Source organism: Microtus oregoni, unplaced genomic scaffold (assembly GCF_018167655.1).
Source record: "Microtus oregoni isolate MIOR12 unplaced genomic scaffold, Mior012 000006F_ref0000085, whole genome shotgun sequence".
Classification (NCBI taxonomy): domain Eukaryota; kingdom Metazoa; phylum Chordata; class Mammalia; order Rodentia; family Cricetidae; genus Microtus; species Microtus oregoni.
In genome coordinates this window covers 58,862,381-58,880,671 of record NW_024543065.1, presented here as the reverse complement: position 1 = coordinate 58,880,671, position 18,291 = coordinate 58,862,381, and the positions used below count along the sequence as shown (strand labels likewise).

Genomic DNA, 18,291 nt, shown 5'->3' with positions numbered 1-18,291 from the left:
CCCACGACCTACTTTACAGTCTTGAAACCCTGTGACCCCGGCGATGTGAGCCCCGCGTCCGTGTAGCCGGGCATTCTAGCCCGGCCCGCGTTCCAGCCCGCGGTGGTCCCTGTAGAGTTCCCGGGCCTAAGCGCGTGCGCGCCCGGCCGCCACCAAGAGACAGACAGCGCGCGCGTTCCCCGGGGCCTCCCCTCCCCCTCCCCCTGCGCGCGCGCCCGCCCGACCCGGGATCGCGCCGTCGCCACCACCGCGCGCGCGCAGCTCCAGTAAAGGAGGAAAAAAAAAGGAAAAAAGAGAAAAGGGGGGGGGGGTAGATAGAAAGCGGCGGCGGCTGCAGCCACGATTCGCCGCCGGACCGGGCCAAGCCGGGCGGCGAGCTAGCGAGCCGGTGATCCAGGGAACAGGGCGGTCGCCATCCAGGCTGGGCCGTGTTTAAAAAAAAAAAAAAAGCTCAAGTCGCGGCGGCGGCGGCGAGCGCTCAGGGAAGCAGGCCCCAGGCCGCGTGCGGCGGACCGACCGACCGACGGGCGGGAGGGTGGGGGGCAGCTGAGCTGCGGCCCGGAGCCTCAGGCCGCCCGGAGCCGGCGGCAGCGGGCGGAGGCGGCAGGAGGAGGCGGCGGCTGCAGGAGCGGCGGCGGCGGCGGCATCTCCTCCTCACATGACCCCACTGTTTGTCCCCGTGATCAGCGCGAGCGGCTCCCGTGTCTCCTCCGTCCCCTCCTGCCGCGCGGCGTGAGCGCCGGGCTCGGGCCCCCCCGGCCGCCCGCCCCCTCCCCTCCCTCCCCTCCCCTCCCCCCCCCCGCCCCCCCCATGGACATGCTGGACCCGGGTCTGGATCCTGCTTCCTCGGCCACCGCTGCTGCCGCCGCCAGGTAAGCGCGCCGGCGGCTCGCGCCCCTCCGCGCGCCCTGGGCCCCGGCCCCTCAGCCCCGCGCGCGGGGACCGCCATGATCCCGAGCGGCCTCCGGGCCCGGCTCAAAATGGAGGCCGCGGGGAGGGGACCCGGGCGGGGGCTCGGCAACACTGTTGACCCTGGCGGGGCCCGGGCCTGGAGGGGCGACCGGCGGGCCGCTGCGACCCGGCCGGGCTGCGGGCCTCACTGACCCCGGGCCCTGCCCCTCGTGTGCCCCCGCAGCCACGACAAGGGACCCGAGGCCGAGGAGGGCGTCGAGCTGCAGGAAGGTGAGTGCTTGCGGGGCCACGGGGGCTGCGGCCCGCGCCGGGGTTGCAGGCCGGGGACGCCGGGGGACCCCCCGCGCGCCCCGCTGAACGTGCCCCCTGCCCTGCTGCCCCCACAGGCGGGGACGGCCCGGGGGCTGAGGAGCAGACGGCGGTGGCCATCGCCAGCGTCCAGCAGGCGGCGTTCGGCGACCACAATATCCAGTACCAGTTCCGCACAGAGAATAATGGAGGCCAGGTGAGGCGGCCACGGCCCGGGAGCCCCGAGGGCCAGCGCCGGGGCGAACCGAGGGAGGGTGGACGCGTGCGGCGGGCCAGGGAGAGGCTCCGACCTGGCCCCTGCCGGGGCCCTAGCGTCGGTCTCGTCGCTCTGCCGCCCCCTGCAGGTGACATACCGCGTAGTCCAGGTGACTGACGGTCAGCTGGACGGCCAGGGCGACGCGGCCGGCGCCGTCAGCGTCGTGTCCACAGCTGCCTTCGCGGGGGGGCAACAGGCTGTGACCCAGGTGGGTGTGGACGGGGCAGCCCAGCGCCCCGGCCCGGCCGCTGCTTCTGTACCCCCAGGTCCCGCGGCACCCTTCCCGCTGGTAGGTGGCCCGCAGTTGCTGGGGAGGGGCTGGGGAGGGGGAAGCCCCAGGGGATCGGGTGTGTGTGACACACACACACACACACACACACGTTCTCCAGGCCGTCGAGCCGTATAAGGCTGATGTCTTGCACAGACATTGGACAGGACTCTTGAATTTTATTTTTCTCTATAAGACAGGGGAAAACTTAGAAAAAAAAAATGAAGTAGAGTAGCTGAGCTAGTGACAGTTGAGTCCCGTCAGAAATGAGATACTGGACAGGATGGTAACCACAGCGGGCTTCCCCCTCGCCTCACAGCTTAGTAAATAAACACCGACCCCAGCAACAAAGATGGGGAAACCCTGGCTAAGGATGGCCTATGTCCTCGTCCCTAGGCTGTAATTCAAAATCCATTCAGCAATGGTGGCAGCCCAGCCGCAGAAGCAGTCAGCGGGGAGGCACGGTTTGCATATTTCCCAGCATCCAGTGTGGGAGATACCACCGCTGTGTCTGTACAGACCACAGACCAGAGCCTACAGGCCGGAGGTAAGGGGAGGAACGGTAGAGCTAGGGAAGTCACTTAAGCAGTTCCGCCTTGACCTCTCACTGATGCTCGCTGCACATTTCCTGCAGGCCAGTTCTATGTCATGATGACACCCCAGGATGTGCTTCAGACAGGAACACAGAGGACAATTGCACCCCGGACACACCCCTATTCTCCGTATGTGCCGTAGTCCCATTGTCGGGGGGCCAAGGAAAGGGAGGGTGTTTTTGGCCTAAGAGCTGGGTCTGTCAGTACAGAGCAGGAATGGGGTATGGGTTTTGTTAGCTTTTGCTTTTGAAATATCCATTTAAAAAAAAAAATGTGGACTGGAGAGGTGACTGAGTAGTGGAGCGCTCACGTTTTGCAAGCCCTGGGCTCTACCCCAGTACCATGAAAACAAAGGTGTTTGCAAGTCTGATAGCTTGGTAAATACTTGAAGAGACTGGGTATCTGCCATTTCCCCTTCTATTCTAGAAAAATTGATGGAACCAGAACTCCTCGAGATGAGAGAAGAAGAGCTCAGCACAACGAAGGTAAGGATGGTGGTGTGGTCCTTGGCCAGCTCCTGGGCTCCAAAGTGCTCTGAGCCCATCGTCTGGCATGCCCAGATGCCAGAGAGGTGTATGCTGAGTGCGTGGGTAAGGGCTGGTGGGTGAAGGAGCAGTAAGCTGTTAGGAAAGATAGAGGACACGAATTGGGTTTGGCCAGATGTTTTCTCAAGCCCAGCCTGTGATCTTGATTTGTTCTATTGGCCAGCCTCTTAAAATGGCTGACCTCACATCCACATGTGGCTTTTACCCTTCGCATTCCTTTGCCTTCCACCTGTGTGAAAGGAAGTTGCTCCTCTGAGCCAGCTGAAGCCAGAGCCTCCCACTCTTCCGGGGAAGCTACGCAGTTCACCCTGAGGTCTTGTGTCTGTTAGTGCTGTTCCTTGGTCTCCCAGCCTTGATTGGTCACCATTGTAAAGCATGTAACAGGCCCTCAAGGCAAGGCAGTTCTGACACCCAACTCCATCACTCAACAAATGTTTACTGACCCTGGATCCCAGTCAGGGCAGCAGCACAGGCCCTGTGCCAAGACCTCAGCCTGTCCTAGAGGTTTCAGTCAGAATTGCTAACGAAGGACAATTTATGGCTGAGAGATTACCGAGGCACAGAAGGGAGGTTGCCCCAGGAAGATTTTTCTGGGAACTTAGCAAGTAGAGGGAAACACGGGAGAAGGAAAGTCAAGATGTTTCAGTGATGCTGTTTGCTTGTCACTGAGCTTCTGTGTGGTTCCTTTGAGACTGAACCAGGATGGAGGCCTCAGACCCTGAGATTCTGGGGTGTTTTGATATAAATAGGGGTATAGGTTACTGCTGTTCTAAGCGGCTGGCAAGCTTTTGGCCAAGCGTTCACCCCATCTAGACCTCAAGTGCAGTGGAACAGCAGAGACAAGGTCTGGGCTCTCAGCATCGCTGGGAGGAGACGAGGTACAGTTACCATTGCCCTCAACGTGCCTGAGCACTGGAAAGAGATCACTGAATGGGTGCAGCAGAGGACTTCAGAGTCCTCACAGAGGAATGCCCAGGCCCCTCAGCTATAGACACTAAGTTTGAGGAAGAGCAGATGGGGAAGGGAAAGAGGAAGGTCTTAGGGCTGGGAAAGGACCTGCCAGGCTGGCTCACACTGGGTCTCTAGCTCTTCTCAGAGCAGTTGTCCTGACCCTGTGGGTATAGTCTGGTGATGGGGACACCAGTGTGGGGTCTGTGTGTGGAAGCAGGATGATAAGGTGATGGGAAACTAGAGACTAAGAAGTCACATGTTAAGAGATGACTTCTGGGAAGGGGGAGGCCTGGTCTGAGGTCTGGCTGGTCTGGCTGTGGAGAATGGGCATAAGGAGAAGACTCTGGAGCAGCTTGGTTGACGCTTAATGCCCTAATGCCAGGTCAGGTGGCTTTGAAAGGAAAGGGTGAACTGGGGCTTGCAGTCGGTTTGGAAGTGAGGCAGGGGCATTTGAGGGTCCTCCGGTGCTTTACTCAGGCAGTTGCAGCCCATCTATCCAACTCAGGCTGGGGTTTCAACCTTGGCACCTGTGTTGTCCTGTAAAATGACTAAGACCCTTGGTGATCCTAAAACCCCCACCCCTAACTGCAGCCTCCCACTAAGCAGGGCAGCCACACGCCCTCCAGTTCATTCTGCCTTACCCTGGATTCATCCAGCTTGGAGCCTTTGTTTTTTCATCCTCCAGAAAGCAGTTTTCATAACCTCTCCACCCCCACCTTCCAGCTACAACCAGCCCTCTGGCTTCTAACCTGTAGAAGGTTTGAACCACCATCTGCCTGTCCTCCTTGTGGCTTGGCAGTCTGGCCTACCGGACTGGCTTCACTGAAGGTCACCTGTGACGACCTCATTGCCAAATCTACTGGCTTCCTTTTCTGTCTGAGCTCCAAGCATCTGCCCCTGCCTGTTAACCCCAGGTCTACCCCCACTGCTTTTGGGACTGTCTCTTCTTTTCCTGCTCACTCTTATTCTAATGTCTTTGTTTCTCCTCCCCACCCATTCCTACAACAACCTGCATTTAACCTGCCACCTGCTCTCCAGGCTGAGCCTTAGGGGTTCTGACTGAGGTCAGAGGGGAAGGGAGGTCTTATAGCAGACTTCCTCCAGAACTGGGAACTGGCTTTGACTGGCTGTTCCTGAAGGCCTAGGTCTGAGTCCCTTTTCCAATTACTAGTAAGCACTCCCACCCCTACCCCCCCCCCCCAGAGGTGCAGAAAAGCTCCCCTAAGACTCATCCCCAGCACCCAGAAGTCTTACTTTCTTACTTTTTTTTCTCCAGAAAGGTGATAGTTGCCTCTTCCCACCCTCCTAGGGCTTGCACCCCCCCCCCCGCACCCCCACCCCCCACCCCATGGCACCACAGGATGGAGTTTCTTTCTATTCCTTGGGCATTGGAAATTGCCACTCAGAATCTCCATGTCTGGCTGTCCGTGAGACTTAGCCCAACTTATCCACACAGAACATGCTGTCTGCCCTCCCAAGAGCCTCCATGTATGCTTCTCTGCCACAAATGAGGCGAGGCTGCTTTCAGAGTTCTGCCCTTGCCTTCCCAGGACTCCACTAGCATGAGTTCCCTGAGACTTCTCTTTCATTTCTCCCTCTGGCTTTTCTGCAGGGTGGGGGTTGGGAGCTCCAGAGGGTGCCTGCAGGGCCCTAAGGGAGCAGTGAACCTTTGGCTGTTCCAAGGGGGTATGTGGGGAGACTATTGTTACTGGTAGCAGAATTTGTTTCTGGAGGCGGAAATGCAGTCTTTACTTTAAATGCTGAGTCTGGTTGCTTTTTCTGTTTTATTAATTTCACTGTGGTAGTCTTTCTACTTGGGGTCTTAATTTATGGTAGTGGTCTTGTGGAGGGTTCTTTTTCTGATGGCCCTGGGGTAGAGTCTAGGGCCGTGTGCTGGGGGGAAGTGCTCTCCAGTTACTGCTCCCAGCCTTTTCACTTTTTTTTTAACCTTTTTGAGACAGTCTAACTAATTTGTCCACACTAGTTTGAACTTGGAAACCTGCTTCATAGTCCCTAGTAGCAGGGATCTCCAAATCTTTACTTTTTAAAGCTGGATATGGTGCCTGTTTATAATCCCAGCACAAGTGAGGCTGAGGCAGAATCGTGAGTTTGAGGCCAGCCTGGACTACATAGTAAGAACCTGTCTTAAAGAAAGATGAAATAAACAGACAAACTTTTTCCTTCCTCGTGCAGATCTGTGGCTGCAGACTTTTGTCTGTCACATTTGGACAAATATTTTCATTATCATTTATATCAAGATGTTTTTCAGATCTCTTATGACTTCTTCTTTGACCCAGGTTATTCAGGAAGTGTATTGACTCCAGACATGTGGAGCTTAGGATCTCATTTTTGTTTGATTTCTCAGATCTCTGTATGCGGAGCATAGCTGATGTGGTTCCAATTATTTGAGGATGTGTAGCTTACCTTGGACTCTGTGTCCAGTCTAACTTGGAAAAGGTGCCACGTGTACCTTAGTGGATGTGCGCCTGCTGCTGGGAAAGGTCCCCTCCACAGAGAGGGCGGATTGGCTGAGATGGCTGGGGATTTCCGACTTGGATGTTTTCTTGCTTTTTTTGGAGAAAGGCATGCTAATGTCTCCCACTGTTAGTCCCATCCTTCCTTCTATCCTGACAGGTTCTGTTGTAACATGTGGGGTTTTTTTGTTTTGTTTTTTGTTTTTCAAGACAGGATATCTCTGTGTAGCTTTGGTGCCTGTCCTGGAACTAGCTCTTACAGGCCGGCCTCAAACCCACAGATCCGCCTGCCTCTGCCTCAGGGATTCTGGGATTAAAGGCGTGCACCACCACCACCAAGCTTATTTTGGTTTTTGAGCCAGGATTTTTCTATGTAGATTTGGCTATTTTGGAACTCACTATGTAGGCCAGACTACTCACAGAGTTCTGTCCTGCCCCTGCCTCCTGAGTGCTGGGATTGAAGATGTGTGCCCCCACCCCTGACTGTGAGATGTATTTTAAGTGTTGTTGTAACTATGGGCTTCTGTGAGACCGACCTTCTGCCAGTCCAGTGTGTCCTAATAGTTTTTCCAAGCCACGGGCCTAACCATGTTACTACCTGGACACAAGCTGTAGTTAGCTTATGTAAACACAACACACACACCCTACAAGTGGTTCATGTAATCTTTTGTGTGATCTTATTATCAGTGTGTCTGGGACCCTTCTCAGAAACCCAAATGTTTTTCTTTGTGTGTGTGTGGGGGGGGGGGGGGTTGAGACAGGGTCTCTCTGTGTAACAGCCCAGCCCTGGCCCTGGCTATCCTAGAACTAACTCTGTAGACCAGGCTGGCCTCAATCTCACAGAGATCCGCCTGCTTCTGCTTCATCCTACTGTAGGCCCCATGCAGAGTGCTGCTCCACGCCTCCCTTCCGTGGGCACAGTACCCCCATTCACATATCTTCTCAGTCATGAGCACCACCAGGACAAAGCCAGGGTTGAATCCACCGTGTTTAAAGCCACACACTGCTACATTTTGCAGAACTAAATGCAGACCAAAGGAGCGCTGTCACACACATCTACCCTTAACCCTGACGGGCTGAGGAGTGGTTGTCAGATACCCAGGCTCTAGAACAGTGGACATAGCAGGTGGGGAAGCACTAAGTGAGCCCTGTAGAGCCCGAGGTAGAGCACTCTGACAGGGAATGTGGTGGTAGTGCTTCTAGGCCCTAGCTAGACCCAACTTTACTGCTGCAGTCTGCCACCAAGTTCCCAGAAGAGTCCACCATACTTGATGGTGTCAGTGAGCTAGCCCTAAGCCGAGTGGAGATAGCCCAGCCGTTACCAAACTTGGCATAGCTGCATCCTTGGCAGGACATTGGGGAGATCTCAGAGAAAGAACCATTGCTGTGAAGAGGGCATGAACAGAGTGGGAGGGTCTGCTTTGGAAAATGAAATCATTCATGCCTGAGTGGAAGTAACCAGGCAGAAGCAGTGGCCTCTACCTGTTCATGGGCCCTGAGGTCCTCTCAGGGAATGTCATGGGCATGGTATGAGTTCAGGTCTGAGGAGAAAGGAGCCCTCCTTACCCACCCCTCTCATTTCAAGCTTTCCCATTTTCCATCCTCACTGCCCTCATTAGGAAGTGGCCCTCTTGCCCTTTTCCCACACCCCATCAGGTTCGACGCCCAGCTCCCCTCCACAAATTTGACAGGTGTCTCCAGTCCTCCTGTAAGAGGATGGGGGCTAAGAGGAGACTTGGGGGTGTCAGGGTCTTTTGTGCCCCAACAGTAGGAGGTCTGTGCTCTGGAGGTAAGGAAGGACCCCAAAGTCCTGCTCCAAAAAGCTGTGGAACTGGTTCCAAGTCAGGTGGTTCCTGGCAGGCATCCTGAACATATGAGAAGCCAGAAGAAGGCACAGGCCTTGTCTGCAGACAGTTGACACTCAGTATAGCTATCAGTAGGGTTGCAGAGTTTCATGAAGCTCGAGTCTGGACTTTGAAGTGAAATCTGTACTTGCCATGCTTTGTCTTCGAGGTATGGGGTTCACATTCCAAGTGAGATGGGGTCCACAAGGCCAGGCCTCATAACCATAGTCCTGGTCTGGAGAGTGCAGCTTGCCAAGGCTGTGGAGTAGAATTTTAAACAGAGAAGGCATGATCAGGTTTTCACACTGAAGATGAGAAGGGGCTGGGCTGTATGTAGCTCAGTTGTAGAGTGTGGGCTTCCATCTCAACAATGAAGAAAACCACATATAGAGTGGCCGGCCACTTAGGAAATGGAGGCCAGAGGGTCAGAAGTTTAAAGTTGTCCTTGGCTACACAGTTTGAGGCCAGCCTGACCTACATGAGACCCTATCCCCAAGGGGACAAAAAAAAAAAAAAAAGATTGGAAAAGCAAAATTAGAGAAGCCAAAGTCTGAGGACATTCCGAGAATGAAATGCAAGGATTACAGGAGCTATGGCAGTTGCTGGATCCTGCATGAAGGGATTCTGCCCCTCAAAAAAAGGTGTGAGTCCCAGTGCCCAGAGCTGCATTTTCAGAGTGGGTGACACTGTAGATGTGCACCCAGTGCCCAGAGCCGCGTTTTCAGAGTGTGGGTGACGCTGTAGTTTTTCTGTGTTGGCTCCAGTGTGTAGCATGTGCTAGGCAGGCAGTGAAAACAAGCCTGCAGTTGTTAGTGTAGGTTCCTGTCCCGACAGTGTGGCACTTGAGAATTGAGACTTGGTTGGTCTTCTCATGAAGCAATGTGGCCCATGGGGGGGGTGGCAGCCTAGAGTCCCTGTGAGATCCTTACTAGTGCCATGACTATCACTGTCTCCTACAGTGGAGCGGAGACGGAGGGACAAGATCAACAACTGGATCGTCCAGCTTTCAAAAATCATTCCAGATTGTCATGCAGACAACAGCAAGACAGGAGCGGTGAGTGGCCCGGGTGTCCCGTCCCTTCCAGGAAGTCTAACCTAACACCAGGCACAGGAGCTGTCCTGTCCTCTGACTTTTGCCTGCTCCCCTCTTCAGAGTAAAGGGGGCATCCTGTCCAAGGCCTGTGATTACATCCGGGAGCTACGCCAGACCAACCAGCGAATGCAGGAGACCTTCAAGGAGGCCGAGCGGCTGCAGATGGACAATGAACTCCTGAGGCAGCAGGTGGGTGCAGACCTGGAACCCACTGGGAGCCCCAGGATGCCAAGGCTAGCCCCTGGCTCATGTGTCCTCTGTGGTGCCTGCAGATTGAGGAGCTGAAGAATGAGAATGCCCTGCTTCGAGCTCAGTTGCAGCAGCACAACCTGGAAATGGTGGGCGAGAGCACCCGGCAGTGATGCCCACTGACCTACCCTGCAGCTGCTGCCGGCCTCTGCTGCCCTTCCCCCAGCCCTTAGCACAGAGAGGGAGATGCTCCTCCCCAAGCTGCGTTTTTTTATAGTAGATTTTTAACAAAAACAAGGAGACATAATGCATTTCTGTGGATACATTGCCCACTACCCTCCTCCTTGCGAAAATGATGCCCACCTGTCTGCCACCCTCCCTTCTCAGTCCTCACCAGGAGGAGCAAGGGAGGAGGACAGAGGCCCCGCTGCCCGCTGCCTCCTTGGTCTCTAGGGGTATTGAGACAGGGTGCTTATGGGAAGGAGGGAGCTTTGGGGGCGCCTTCCCTGGGGCCTGGACCTATGCAGGGAGGCCACGTCCCTCATCCCTCTTGTTTCTGGATCCCTGCTCCCTCCGGGTGTGTGGGGGTGTGTGTGTGTGTGTGCGTGTGTGTGCGTGTGTGTGTTTTAATTTTCTTTATGGAAAAATGGACAAAAAATAGAGAGAGAGGTATTTAACTGCAATAAACTGGCCAGTGTGGCCCCGCCTTGTCTGTCTGTGTTTCGGTCCATGTTGGGCATGGGGACAGGCAGGGGTCCTAGGGCTGTCCTGAGGTCTAAGCTTCAGCTATACTGTGGCTGTGTGAAAATGGCTGGAGAATTAAGGACTGAATTTCTTCACTGAGGCCCTGGGTACAGATTAGGGGTGTGGGATCTGCGATCAAGGACATGCCCCCTGGTGTTGGTGGGGGCTAGAGTCTCCTGGGTCAGAGCTTCTTGAAAACAGGGCCTGTGAGCATCCCTAGGCTCTGGGGCTGAAGCCCTCCCCTCTGCACCAGCCAATGATGGGCCCTGGCCTTGAGCCCCCCACCCCCAAGAGAGGGCAGATGGCCAGAAAGCGAGGCTTGGCCCGGCAGTCTGTCGCCTCACACTGTTTCTCTGGCGCCTGTGTGTGACCCCTGCCCTCGGCTGATGATGAAACCTGTCCTGAGTAACCACAGTGATGCCTGGCAGGCCTGAGGGATACCATCATGTCCCCAATAGACTGGCTCACCTGTTCCCAGGATCCAGGACTGCCTCTCAGTTTCACCTTGCTGCCCTTTTGACCTTGCCACAACCTAAGTACACCTACCTGATGGTCTCTGGTTTCTGAGACCCCTGTCTTTGGCCTTACCACTCCCTAATGCTCTCTTTGAGGGGCATGTGAAGGAAGTGAGGGGCCCTAGTGAGCAGCAGCAGCAGCAATAGAAGAATAGCATCGTCCCCAGGGCTTTATACAGAATCGACTCTGGGTGGTTCCTGTGTGAGTCTGGCATGGTGTCCAGTAGCCTGTCTCTGGAGTCAAGTTTGTTACAATGTCTCCATGGCCATACACACCAAGGGATCCAGGATTCGATAATACCCCAAAAACAAACTACAAATGCCCTGGTGTATCTGCATACCAGTTTCTGTGGTGTAAATTCTCCCAGCATGGCAATTGAGAAGGTTCTGGTGTAAACACTGTACTTGGAAGTTGCGTGATGTGCATAGTCTGCTCTGCCAAGCCAAGTCTAACGTGCTCCTGTGTCTCCTGTGCTTAGAGAGAGGTGGAAGCTTGATGACTAGATCAGGCCAGGCCCCTGGGGTCGGTGCCGAGAAGGCGACTTTAAGCCTAAACACTAATAAAGCCCAAGAGGACACAGACATCTACTTGGAAGCCAAGTGGCATCAGCTGTTAACACGAACATGACTTGGTACTGGTGTGAAAGACAGTGAATTAATATGCACCCTGGCGTGCAAAAGATTGAACTAGTTCATATGCTGGGCTGTGAAATGAGTTGGCTCTGGCTATGAATAATGACCACCACCACCACAAGGTGACTTCAACAGACAGCTACATCTTATGGTCTGGACATTGAACACCACGGTGCAGCCTATGCTTGGGCATCTGTCCAGACCTTTGGCTGCTGCCCTGACTCACTCTAAGATGCACCCTGCACATGTGTACCCCATTGCTTTGTCCTGAAGAGCCCAGTGAGTGACAGCCATACTGAAGACACTGATAAGGGTGAGGGGCAGTGTCTAGGGGAAAAAGGGGGAATTTTTCTGAAAGCCACAGGGTGACATCACAGGTGGCTGGTTGGAGGCTTGTGTCCATGGCCCTAGCTGCCCCACCCCCTGGGTGCACCTCTGCTGGCTGAGGGTGACACAACCCTGTCCCCTGTCACTCTGTTCCCGCTTATCTCTCCCGCCTGTTCGGCGCCACTATCTTCTTGGAAATGAGTCAGGGCAAAGGGGAGGGGGTTCAGGCGTCCCCTCCTCCAACTGGTCCCATAAAAAGGACTAGGACTGGGTCCCAGACACCAGGCAAGTCCTTAGACTGCACAACAGGACAGAAGGCACGATGGCACAGAGCACTAAGATCCAGGCTGCCTGTCTCCTGCTTCTCCTCATCGCCAGCCTGGCCAGCAGCTCCTTTCTCCAGCAGCTGGTGAGCACCCCAGGCCTACTACAATGGGAGAGCCATTCCCCGGGAGGCAGGGGCTCAGCACCAAGTGTTCGGGGCAGCTACTGAGGGGGCAAGGGTGGTCCTGAGGGGAAGGGCTGAGGCACCCCTCTAGCTGCACAGCTGTGATGGGAAGTAACATGCTGGAAAGTCAGACAAAATGTTCCTCTGGCTGTCCCATCCCCGTCAGGGCATTTCTTAAACTGTCTTTCAATGACTGTTTAGAAAACACTTATTTGTGGATAGCGCAAGAGATGACGGACAGAATGACTATAATAAGGAAGAACCAGAGCTGGGGCAGAGATGCAGAACGCCAAGCAAAAGTATTTTATAAGAAAATGATACAGAAGGGGCCGGAGAGGCGGCTCAGCAGTTAGAGCATTTGATGCTTGTGCAGAGGACCCAGGATCAGTTCCTAGCACCTGTGTGGTGGCTCACAACCTTCCTTAACTCACTTCCAGGGCATCTGATTGATGCCGTTTGAGCTACATGGGCACTAGACATGAATGTGGTATACATGCATATATGCAGGCAAAACATTCATACACGTGTAAGAAGAAAGAAAATGCTACAGAACCAGGCTTGGTGTGGGCACCTGGTAGGTGGAGGAGGGAGAACCAGAAGTTCACAGTCATCCTTGGCTACACAGCAAGTTCAACACCAACCTAGGCTATGAAAACCCTGTCTCAGCCGACAACAAAGACACCAGATTTGTGCCTTGGAGCTGCGACAGGAGAATGGGCACTCGGGTGAAAGGCACTCACAGGATCCTTGGGTCTGTAGGGTCTGCAGAGTGGGTCAGTGTTGGGAGTAGGGAGAGGGTGGCAGTGGTGGTTCTGACTGAGCCAAGCTTTGTGGACAGCTGTGCAGACGATGATTGGTCCTTGGGTTGCTGAGAAAGGGAAAACCACATTGCAGTGATGGTGAGAAGTTACTGTGCTATGTGATGGTTGGCATATAAGGGTTTATAAGATGCAGGCAGACCCGTTGGGAGGGTAGTGTCCAGGAGGAGGGTTCAGCATCCAAAAAGGTGGGGTGCTTTTAGGAAGCAGAACATGCAAGGAATGGTGGGAAAATCAGGGCAGTGAAGCCTTTCCAGGAATTCTATCTAAACACAGGTCCCTAAGCCCCTGGGGAAGGAACAAGCTGGCAGAGTTGAATCAGAAAGCTATGCTGGAGACTGCAATACTCAGGTACCCTTTCTGCTTTCACAGGCAAGACAGCCTGACGCACTACAGCCTGGGCACAGGGCAGAAGGCAGGGCCGACGAGACGGTAAGAGCAATTGGGGCTCCCTTCCTGACCCCCCAACCTTTCCCATGCTCAGGCAGGGCAGCTCACTTCTCTTCCATTCCATGCAGCTCCTGATTCCAACGCGAACCAAGCGGGACACCTACTTCCCAGTCTGCGTCTTCTGCTGTCGATGCTGTAACAATCCTAGCTGTGGCATCTGTTGCAAAACATAGAGCCATGTGTCCAGTTCTCTCAGCACCCCTAGCCTCCCCCTCAGCCCCCATTTATTTATGAACTCAAAATAAATGTGATGATTTTGTTTTCAAACTATGGTGTCTGGTGTTTTGTTTTGCTTTTCCTTAACAAAGGCTCATGGACTTGGTACAAGCCCTGATGCCCAGGGACAGTCACTTGGGAGGGTTTGCGGGTCTGATGCGGCTCTAATGCATTTGTTGTCTATTCTTCAATGTGTCTCCCGCTTCAGAAGGTCTGGAGTTTATGTAACAACCCAGGAAGAAAGCTGAATAAACTTGCTCTCCTCAGGCTTGTTCTTCCTTTCGTTTTAGAAGATATTTATCGAAAAACATTTTTTAAGTCGTGTGTGTATGTGTGTGCAGCATATGTGTGTGTATGTAGCAGCCAGAGTAGTCACAGCTGGTATGAAACTTGCTTTGTCAAACTCACAGAGATCCTCCTGCCTCTGCCTCCTAAGTGTGGGGATTAAAGGCGTGTACTACCATATCTAGGTCACTTGTTTTTCTTAGTTTTTATTTCACTTAGTTTTTGTTTTTGTTAGTTTGTTTTACCTTTTATTTTGTTTTTGAGACAAGGTCTCTCACTGAGCCTGGAGCTCACTGTGTGGCCAGTAAGTCTCTGGGATCCACCTGTCTCCTCCCCAATGGGGACACAGACATGTGCGGTCACACCAGCTAGTAATACAAGTGCTGGGATTCCAGTTCCTATGCTTGTATGGCAAATACGTTACTCACTGAGCCATCTCTCCAGCCCAATTTCTCTTTTAATAGGAACATAGACACGAGATGTAATTCACTGTCGTCCCAGCTTCTATGACTACAGCAACCGTAATGTTGAGAAAAGACATTGATCACGTGGCTGCTGTTGTATCCTAGAAGGGAAATAATAGCCTAAATACATGGAACCCTCTGAGCCAGCCACCATGTCCAGAGGTCCTTGCTGAGAAGGGCATGACCTTTGTCATGAGAGTCTGGAAACCCTTCTTGTGAGATACACTAATACTCTGAATGTTGGCACCTCCGCTGGAAAGGCAGTTCAAGCTGGTAGCAGTAACAACAACAGAAAGTTCTCAGTTGTCCCCTCTTTCCTCCAGTACTGGATGATCAAACGCAGGCCTCACACAGAACAGCCAAATGCTTTTACCACTAAGTTATATCCTGAGCCCAGAGAGACTTCTTTTTATTTATCTTTTTAGGTAGGGTATCAAGTAGTCTAGCCTGGCTTTGCACTCTCGAAGTAGCCAAGGATGACCTTGCCCTTCTGACCCTCACCCCCACCTTCCGAGTTCTGGTTTTAGAAGCATGTGCCATTGTGTGCAGTGCTGAGAATCAAACCAGGGCCTCGTGCATTCTAGGCAAGCACTCTTCCCACTTTGCCTACATCTCTATCCCTATATGTAGCCCGGGCTACACTGAAACTCACTGTGTATGCAGGCTGGCTTCTAAATCTGCATTCCTTTTACCTCAGCCCAACTAGAAGTTAAAAAGAAAAATTTCAGTCCATAGAACAAACTCAGTCAAACTAAAGTCAGCATCGACCTCATGCAACACCACCGTTTACCTTCAGGAACTGTAAGAGGCCACTCATCTGAGGGAGGGGAGAAGACCGAGGACACCCCCACTCACAGCCTACTTTTCTACAACCGTGTAATTCCTGCCACTCTGGCTTCTCTTGCCGTTACTCTGTTCCACCTCACAAACGCAGGCGTTATGAGACACTAAAACCAGAGGCACTGATCACGACCTCTGGTAGGGTTGAGTCCAGGTCAGGCAGTGTACTCAGAACAGCAGAAAGCAAAACCCCTCCCCCAACAATGACATCATAGCCCCTGGTTATATGACTGAGACACACACACACACGGAGCAGAACACAGGACTGGAAAATGTCTGAGCTCATGAAGTGCTCCATCCCCTGGCTTACCCTTTCACACTCTTCAGAAGTCCCTCTCTCCTAACCCACAATGTAAGGGTATGACTCGAGCATCTCCGAATGAAGGTGGTCCAGGGTTCCATATAAGCCAATCAATCACCCCAGGGTGAATGTAGGTCACCATGTTGCCTACATTCCCAGTTTGCTGGGCTCACTGAAAGGTCTTAAGACTCAAGCAGCCTAGGAGCTGTAGTGGACAAGGACCAGAAGCTAATTAGGGGTTTCCTGAATGGAGACAGAAGGGACAGAGAGAGGACCCTGCTACAGAGTGCTTGGCTCCTCATGGTACTAGTGCTTTTGTTTGCTGAATTCCGCCAAGGACAGGAATATAGGAATGTTTTTGAAAACTTCCAAATGCCCCCAAAATGTGCAAAGGCATTATTAACAGGGCAGAGGTGAGGTCTCTTTCACCCCCTACTTTGTTTTGTTTTAAAAACAGAGTCTTACTGTAACCCCAGCTGTCCTGGAGCTTGCTAGTAGACTAGGGGACCGGAGAAGTGACATGATAGATCAGAGCATGCATTGCTCTTGCAGAGGTCTAGGGTTTAGCTTCCAGCTCCCAGGTCCAGTCACTCAGCCCCCTCTAACTCCAGCTCCAGGGATGCTGACGCCCTCTTCTGGCCTCTGAAGGTACTGCACTCATGCGCACAGTCACCTGCAAGTGTGCATGCACTCAATTTTAAAATGATGAAAGTAAATCTTTTTTTTTGTTTGTTTGTTTTTGTTTTTTGTTTTTCGAGACAGGGTTTCTCTGTGGTTTTGGAGCCTGTCCTGGAACTAGCTCTTGTAGACCAGGCTGGTCTCGAACTCACAGAGATCCCAAGTGCTGGGATTAAAGGCGTGCGCCACCACCGCCCGGCTGAAGAAAGTAAATCTTAAAAATAAAAAGAAGGTCTCAGCCTTGGCAACATCTTCCTTGAAACTCCTGCGCCAAGAGAGCAAAGGGGAGGAAAAAGCGCATGCGCAAACTGAAGCTCAAGCAAAGAAAGAGGATGCCAAGGTCCAAGTAAATTTGTGCACCCAAGAAGGCTGAAGGAGCAGAAGTGAGGGGTGCTGACAGCTGCGACGCTGGATCAAGTTGTTGGCCTGAATGCTGCTGTCGGTAATAAGTCTCAGTGGATCTGGTACATCACCGGCTGCTCACTGAGACCACCAAAAAGACTAGCTTCCTTACAACCAAGACAGTCCCGCTGGCACCTTGCCCCGCACCTGGGACATCCTGGACTAGTTCTGTTCTTACTTGTGGCCAAGTATAATTCATCTTTAAGCTTTCTTGCTACCTAAAAAATTAAAAATACAGATTAGTGGAGGTGTGCGTTTGAAGCCTCTGGAAGTTGTCTATTTCGCTTTCTGCTTTCTGGCTCCGTGCTGGAAACAAGTGTCGGCTCCTGCCATGATGCTTTGCCTGAGGCCCACAGTCCCCGATGGAGGCAACTGACCACTACAGGAATCGCTGGACCCATAAGCTGAAACACATTCTTCCTCCTTTTAGCTGTTTCCAAGGGTGTTTTGCTACATTGGCAAAAAAGTAACTACCCAGTAGCAGTGCTGATTACAGGGAACAGCTCTGGGTACCCTTCTCTCATTTTTGGATACATTTCTCCAAAAGGTCCTAGAGCTGTGGCACCGAAAGCAGAGGGATTACAACTTTAGTGTGTGTGCAAGCCCTGTGTGGTGGCACACACTTTTGATCTGAGCACTAGGTAGGGGAGGCAGGGGCAGGCAGATCTCTGTGAGTTCAAGGCCAGTCTGATCTATAGAGAGAGTTCCAGGACAGAGAAACCCTGTTTTGAAAAACCAAAAAGCCACCACCAACAAAAACTTTAGTATGCATCAGGGTGGATCGTATGCAAGCCTATTCAAGTGCACACTGCTGAGCCCCATCCCCGGGGCTTCCCACTCAGCAGACAGTCTTGGCCTAGAAATATTTGCTTTTGAGAAAAAGTCTTACTGTGTAACCCTGGCTGACCTGCAACTTGCTATGTAGACCAGGCTGGCCTCCAGCTCACAGAGATTCACCTGCTTCTGCCTCCGAAACGCTGGGATTAAAGGTACCCACTACTGCCCGACTTCACTCCCCATCTTAATCTCTCCACCCCTTGCCTCCTTTTTTGAGACAGGGTCTCTGGTAGCCAAGGTTCGTCTCGGACTAGGTCGGAGAGGACCACCTCAAACTTCCCATCCACGGTCTTCTACCTGCGAGGACCACCTCGAACTTCCGATCCACCGTATGACAATATACCCCGTATACCCAGTATATGTGGTGCTGGGACTCAAACACCAGGCTTGATACAAGCTAGGCAAGCGCTCTACCAACTGAACTGTAGTCCCTTGACTAGCTACAGGACACAGCCCTGTAGCTGCTGCTGACCTGAGAACCGCACTGTGAGAACCCTTGGCAGCAAAGGGACTCTGGGTTGGCTAAGCCCAGGCCCTGGCAGACGACAACACTAAGAGATGAAGAGACTAACAGCACTACGCGTCTGCAGATGTCTTCTCTAGTCTGCATGCTATTCTGGATAAAAAAAAAAAATTGAGCTAACGAGCAAAAATCATTACACTACACAAAATTTCTATGTCCACCCCCATTTATATACTGATGTCTTAAACTCAGTCCCTCAGACTGTGTAGTTAGAGATGGGGTCTTCTTTGAGGGAGGGAGGATAAGACAGGGTCTAATGTAGCTGAGAATGACCTTGAATTTATTGATCCTCCTGCCTCCACCTCTCAAGTGCTGGAATTACAGGTGTGTGCCATGACACCTGTTTTTGGTGGTAGGTCTTTCCCGAGGGTAACAG

The 18,291-nt window shown here is 52.9% G+C and overlaps 2 protein-coding genes across 5 annotated transcripts; both read left to right on the top strand.

Annotated features, from left to right (window-relative positions):
* The first annotated feature begins 224 nt into the window (after nucleotides 1-224).
* On the top strand, nucleotides 225-10,146 carry Usf2 (upstream transcription factor 2, c-fos interacting). 3 transcript variants are annotated; one of them, XM_041653302.1, is made up of 10 exons: nucleotides 225-872; nucleotides 1,136-1,182; nucleotides 1,299-1,417; nucleotides 1,566-1,685; nucleotides 2,142-2,292; nucleotides 2,380-2,467; nucleotides 2,765-2,823; nucleotides 9,112-9,206; nucleotides 9,306-9,434; nucleotides 9,518-10,146. In XM_041653302.1, the coding sequence occupies exons 1-10, from the start codon at nucleotides 811-813 to the stop codon at nucleotides 9,605-9,607; spliced, it is 960 nt and encodes a 319-aa protein (XP_041509236.1). In that variant the 5' UTR covers nucleotides 225-810; the 3' UTR covers nucleotides 9,608-10,146. The 3 variants fall into 3 exon arrangements, with proteins under 3 accessions (XP_041509236.1, XP_041509238.1, XP_041509235.1); XM_041653301.1 differs by having other exon boundaries at nucleotides 229-872; nucleotides 1,566-1,766; XM_041653304.1 differs by lacking the exon at nucleotides 1,566-1,685.
* Nucleotides 10,147-11,785: 1,639 nt separating this feature from the next.
* Nucleotides 11,786-13,636, top strand: LOC121449676 (hepcidin antimicrobial peptide). Of its 2 annotated transcripts, none has more exons than XM_041654296.1 (3): nucleotides 11,786-12,062; nucleotides 13,196-13,351; nucleotides 13,438-13,636. In XM_041654296.1, exons 1-3 carry the CDS (start codon nucleotides 11,976-11,978, stop codon nucleotides 13,540-13,542), a joined length of 348 nt encoding a protein of 115 aa, XP_041510230.1. In that variant the 5' UTR covers nucleotides 11,786-11,975; the 3' UTR covers nucleotides 13,543-13,636. The 2 variants fall into 2 exon arrangements, with proteins under 2 accessions (XP_041510230.1, XP_041510231.1); XM_041654297.1 differs by having other exon boundaries at nucleotides 11,898-12,062; nucleotides 13,292-13,351.
* The last annotated feature ends 4,655 nt before the right edge of the window (nucleotides 13,637-18,291 follow it).